Source organism: Penaeus vannamei, chromosome 1 (assembly GCF_042767895.1).
Source record: "Penaeus vannamei isolate JL-2024 chromosome 1, ASM4276789v1, whole genome shotgun sequence".
In the NCBI taxonomy this organism is placed as follows: Eukaryota; Metazoa; Arthropoda; class Malacostraca; order Decapoda; family Penaeidae; genus Penaeus; species Penaeus vannamei.
Genome location: NC_091549.1, coordinates 11,954,009 through 11,960,024, shown reverse-complemented (window position 1 = coordinate 11,960,024; position 6,016 = coordinate 11,954,009). Strand labels below are relative to the sequence as shown.

The 6,016-nt window shown below is 35.8% G+C and overlaps 1 protein-coding gene across 5 annotated transcripts in view; it reads left to right on the top strand.

Moving 5' to 3' along the window:
- LOC113805900 (acyl-coenzyme A diphosphatase FITM2) overlaps positions 1–5,558 on the top strand; it is a 15,874-nt gene extending 10,316 nt beyond the window's left edge. For 3 of the 5 annotated variants that reach the window (XM_070143548.1, XM_027357147.2, XM_027357216.2), the window contains 4 exons: positions 472–542; positions 3,498–3,703; positions 3,951–4,103; positions 4,486–5,558. In XM_070143548.1, the coding sequence (XP_069999649.1) occupies positions 509–542; positions 3,498–3,703; positions 3,951–4,103; positions 4,486–4,968 (876 nt within the window). In that variant the 5' untranslated portion in view covers positions 472–508 and the 3' untranslated portion in view covers positions 4,969–5,558. Of the gene's footprint in view, positions 1–471; positions 543–2,140; positions 2,217–3,497; positions 3,704–3,950; positions 4,104–4,485 lie in introns of all 5 variants that reach the window. The other 2 variants (XM_027357004.2, XM_027357073.2) reach the window with 1 other exon arrangement.
- The last annotated feature ends 458 nt before the right edge of the window (positions 5,559–6,016 follow it).

The following is a 6,016-nucleotide window of genomic DNA, read 5'->3' as shown; positions in this document are numbered from 1 at the left end:
TTGACCGTATGAAGATGTAAAGGTTAAGGGAGCTCGACTTCTTGTACACTGCTCCCATTGGCACAGGCATTGGTAGTATGATAATGGATGGGAATGCTGCTGTGTGTTTTATTTACTGTGGTCTTATTGGGCAAGTGTGTGCTCAAAAGGAAAAATGGACATGGAAGGGTGGTGTCATCCGGAAAATCACATATATCTAGTAGACTGGTTTATCATGATTTTACTTATAGTATAATGAGAACTTTGTTTTAAATAATTTTTTGATGCATCAGCAACTCTTGTCACTGTAAAGGTACATCCTGTTGAGAGAGTGTTAATGTAAGAGTGTTAATATAAGGTTTGAATATAGATGTTACAATTTTTTCACAATAATAGTTAAGCTAGGGAATATGTGGAAAATTGGTGTCTCATTTTTGCATAGGCATTCATGTATAAAAAAAAAGTGATATTGACTATCTTCTTTCTTTACAGTTCAACAGTCAAACGCCAGCTTTTGGACGGGAATAAAATGTGTAACAGCGGTAATGCGCTTAAGGAACTTGGTAAGTTTTAGTATTTGTTATCAACTATGTCATCAATATTTAGAATTTATTATTACTTTTCAGTTTTTTTTTTTTTTCTCTCTCTCTCTCTTTTTTTTCCAGTTTATTATAAACATTAATATTGAATTGCTATGAGATTTACATTCAGGTGTAGAACACATCTGTCATCCTTTTTGAAGGAAAGAAGAGAAAAAATAAAAATGAGTTGAATCAGTGACAGAATGTTAATTTTGAGACCATATAAGTGCAATGTAAAAATATAGATTACAATTTGGATATTACCCTTAATTAGTTTGATCCATGTTAAATAACATTTATAAACTTTTTTTTTCTTTCTTTTTTGCTGTAAAAAAGGCAACTCAAAAACTCCAAAATACTGTCAATAAAGGTAAAACAAGAATATTTTTTTAGCGTCTCTCCTGGTGAGATTATAATTTTCCTGTCACTGTGTTATTGTACACTCTGGTTGATCATACAATAAACAGACAACACTGTTAATGGATAATAGTTCTTCCCTTGCACATTCACGTTTTATTAGTGTCTAAATTGACATTAACACACACACTTGGAGTTCACAGTTCTATAGGTGTCAGTTTGATGATGAGAGTAAATCTCTCTTCCATGAGGTTATTGTAACATCTACTAAGTTGCATGCTTTTTAATAGTTCTTTTTTTACCCTAGCTTCCTCAACTTCTTTTTTTTGTTGTGTAGGAGAGTGACAGGATTTTGTAATATTATGTTCATATGAAAGTGACATCTGCCTCTGTTGTCTCTAGGGTATTGACAGGACTTACAATGACATATAGTGACATATCTTTTACATTTAAGCATCTTGATAGAGCTAGTATATCTAGATAAGGAGGAGAGATATTTTTGGGCTACAACAGACTAAGTAAATGCTAACAGATGATTAGTCACTGATGTAAGTTAAAACATGTCTGGCATACCCCAATGTAACATTCAGTGACAGTGGATGTTCCAGAGCTGTTGATTTGTTAGAAAAGAAGCATCTAATTTGGCACATTAGTGTGGGCTGCTGCCCTAAAACCACCCAGCTAACAATTGTAGTAAAGGAGGTAGATATTTTATATCTAATCATAAAGGTATTTATCAGCCAAGAACAACCCATAGAGCAGTCAGCCAGATGGCAATACTTGATGACCTGTAGCAAGGCGAGCACCTGAAGATCTTGTAGACTACCGGCAAGAACATTTCTTAACCAGGCAGACAATTCTTAATTGAGATTAAACTTATGGGAGCAGGCAGCTAGCCACCACTTAGCAGACACTCAGGAGGGAATCCATAATAGCAAACAATAATAAGCAGTCAACCATACAGACAGTTTTGAATCTAGCACAGAGTCTAAGATTGTCATTTAGGAACACTGCTGTGATGGGACTGATATTTCCCTAACTGCTTGTTGAGCAGCTTTGAATAATCATCATGGCAGACAAGTAACAGAAGACTCGACACTGAAGAAGCTATGAGCAAGCCAGGGAAAAAGCTACCAGCTAAGTAGACTTAGTTTTTCAGAAGATGGTCACAAGGGTTAATGCAAGAAGTACAGTTACAAATTCAATAATATTTCTATTGGCAGCTGGTTGGATGCCTCTCACTATGTTTGGTCAGCAAGCCATGGAGAGTGTTGCAATCTGCCCTGGTTAGTGCCTCAGGTGAGGAAGCATAATGAATAAAACCAATGCATTAAACTGGTGAGATTAAACAGAATGTACTTGTCTCATTTTTTGCTGATAGGTAAGAGAAAAAGGGCCATGATTTGCAGTGACTTTCTCTTAAGTTGGAGAACAGGCTTCAATACAAGGTATACTAGAAATGAAGAGCCCTAATTGCAGAAACAGTGAGGATAACTTAACAAAGAAATGCAGGAATGGCTTCTTACATGTCCTGTACTGGTCAAATAGTACTGGACATCAAGATAAGTAATTATTGTATCCTCCCAAGATCATAGCCATGAGGACACCTTGGACTCTTGTGACAAGCCTAGCTATGTCACAAAGCCTCTTAAACTACTTAGATGATTTGTGTGGTGACAGCCTACTTGGATGAAAAGTGACCTAGCCTAACAGGGGTAAAAGTTAAGACATCCATTGGTGGAGAAGTCAAGTGACATGCCCTTGGTTTAGAATGGATATCTGTTTCCTGCCTCTCCCCTTGGTCAGGCCTCATGACCCTACCTTGCTTCCCAAAGACTGCTGGTTCCTTCATACTTTCAGTAGTATTTGCTAACCACACTGATTTTCCCTGATTACCAATCAGTTGTATAGTTCCTCGTACATTAAGGGTATAAAACCTATTGAGGCTAATACCTTAAGGTGGTACCCTCAGATTGCTGGGATGTGAAAACCTCACATTGGTAGAGAACTCCATTAGAAGGAAATGGAAGAGAATATTTTAGAAAAGAGAAATTTGGGGAAAAAAAAAATAATAATAAAAAAATAAATAAATAAAATCAGATGAGCCTGAGGATAAATGTGAGGAAGTCTTGCCTCCAAGGGTTAAAGTATCAGACATTTGATCCAGAAGATGTATTGATTTGTAGGAAGGAAAGATAGCTAGAAAGGAAAGTCATGACATGCAACCCAGTTAGGAGAGCTTGTACAGTAAAAACAAAGATTTACAGGGATGCTTGGAGAACAACAGCTCAGTTTTACAACTGTAGATACACACATAATCATTCTCATAAGGACAAATTTAGAGAAGGGAAACATTACTTGTTTCTTTCTTTAGTTTGTTTGCTGTGATATTTTGCTCTATACTCTACATTTACCAGTTTTAGTTGAATCATAATTTTGAACTGATTAAGTTTGTGTGCATTAAGGTTTTGCTTCTGTATCAAGAATATCATGGCTATTTTTATAATAAAGTTTTTATTTTCATTATATATCTTTTACCAGCACAACCAAAACTGTTGCAAAAATACTTCTCTCTTGCAGAAGCAGCCCAGATTTCGGTAAAGCAGCCCAAACCACAGCCACTATTTGAGAGCATCACAACATTGGGAATCTCATATTTACACATAAGTCCAAAACTAAGGATATGTTACTTCATTTCCATACTGTTTTTTATGTCCTTTATGGGAGATAGTGTAGAGGTTCCCCACCTACAGCTTTTAACGGGCAAGAAAAGTACTCTTAATCAGGTGAGTGGTTGAGATGCATAGTGTATCGAAAATAATTTTGGTATAATACTTGTATTTTATTGGTGGTGTTTGTTTTTAGTGTTTGTCTGGACTGACAGCCAATGGACACCTGTGGCTTTAAGGGTAGTTAGTAGTGGATGAATGGGTTGAGTTTTTATTCATGTTTTTCAAAATATGTGCAAAAGCTTATAGCTGGAAAACAATTTTTTCCTCGGAATGGTGTCATTGTTGTCATTATTCCCTACAGGTTTTTGTGAAACTCGGATGGGGATGGACTTTCTCCATTATAGGCATTTTCAGTCTTTTTTCTCTACTAATTCACAAAGACTGGATCAAAAGGATGAAGTGCATTGCTGTACGTTTGGCTATCACAACATTCTTTTTTTTCATATGGTGCTCGGTATGTATTATATTTTTCTCTTAATGTATTTCACAACAGTATTCACTACAGGTGAATAATAGTTATATAATAGTAATAATAATAATAATAATAATAATAATAATAATAATAATAATAAGCTATACCATGCTAACTTTTCAGTGATTCAGACAACCCTTTCGTCCCCCCACCACTTTTGATAATGAATTCATCCAATTTACACCAAATTTACAAAGTCATCTTAGAAAATTGAGATTCTTCTAACTTCAAAATTCATAATCATATAGTAAAGAAGCATTTACTTGGGTTAACAATTCATATCATTTAAATATATGAATTGTGGTTAACAAGTATTAACACAATACAAATATATGTTAAATACAGTTATCTCTTCTTTCCCCAGATCACCTTTCCGACCATTGAAAGGTATACTGGCTACTGTATTCACAACGGTATTTCATTCTCCTTCGCCAAAAGAGAATGCGTTAAACGGCCAGAACATGAGTATGTCTCCTTCGATATCTCCGGCCATTCCTTTCTGCTGACCTACTGCATTATGATCATAATTGAAGAGAGCAAAGAGATGTTATACTTTCTTCAGCTCAGTAGATATTTCCGAGGAGCTCCTCCCTTAGAAGGAAACGAATCTCAGGTTCTAGACAAGGAGGTGAAGAACCTAGAAAGTGTATTTAAAATAATGTCTCCATTGATTATCCTAGCTTTTATGGCCATGGTGGCAATTTCTCTGCTCTGGGATTTGATGTTGATTGTAACAACCATTTATTACCATTCATTGTTGGAAAAGTTACTTGGCACAGTGCTTTCTCTGTGCATGTGGTATATTTTATACAAGAGAATCTTTTTTGTTTTGCCTGAAATATTGTAATAAAGTTTATATAGAAAGCCTATAAAGAGTACAAGAAGAAATGTTAAATTTTGCAGTCTTTAATTTAGTAATTGTCTTTCTTTTGGTAATATCCATCTTTCTTCCATTGGATATGAGAGGAACTAGTAATTTTTAACAAGAATATATATTTATTTGTATATATTGTGTGGAAGTGTTTTCATTTGTAAGTATGATAAATCATACTATGGTAATCAGAAAAGTTCTTTTGCAAAACTAAATAGCTGTAATACCAAGAATTTCTGCTTATTTTATTGATAAACAGATGTATTTTTTCATTCTATCTAAAGCAAGGGTCACTAGTCTGCTCTGTCCTGGGATCCTCAGACAGCTTCACCAAAGTCAGGTCGGTTGATCAATCAAAAGCTGCAGCCGGCCAGACTTTGGAGAGGCCGTCTTTTGATCTCAGGACGGAGAAGACCAGTGTGACCTTAGCTGAAAATGACTCTTTGTTTAAGCTATTCATTTAAAATGGAAGCTATGCAACTATTCTGTAAGCCTTTTGTATTGCAGAGAGGACATATATTTTTAGCTTGAATACATTTAGTGCTCAAATAAATTTTCTCACATTTCATTGGCATGATGCTCATCTTAATCAACCGGGGACAAAGAGCAGCTTCAACTTCAACTACCAGAGAGAGAGAGATAATATGAGAGAGAGAGATAATATGAGAGAGAGAGATAATATGAGAGAGAGAGATAATATGAGAGAGAGAAATAATATGAGAGAGAGAGAGATAGTATGAGAGAGAGATAATATGAGAGAGAGAGAGAGAGAGAGAATATGAGAGAGAGAGAGAGAGAGAATATGAGAGAGAGAGAGAGAGAGAGAATATGAGAGAGAGAGAGAGAGAGAATATGAGAGAGAGAGAATAAGAGAGACAGACACAGAGAGAATATGAGAGAGAGAGACAGAGAGAATGAGAGAGAGGGGGGACAATGGGGAAGAGGGGGAACAATGAGAGAGAGGGGGAACAATGAGAGAGAGGGGGAACAATGAGAGAGAGAGGGAACAGAGAGAGAGAGAGAG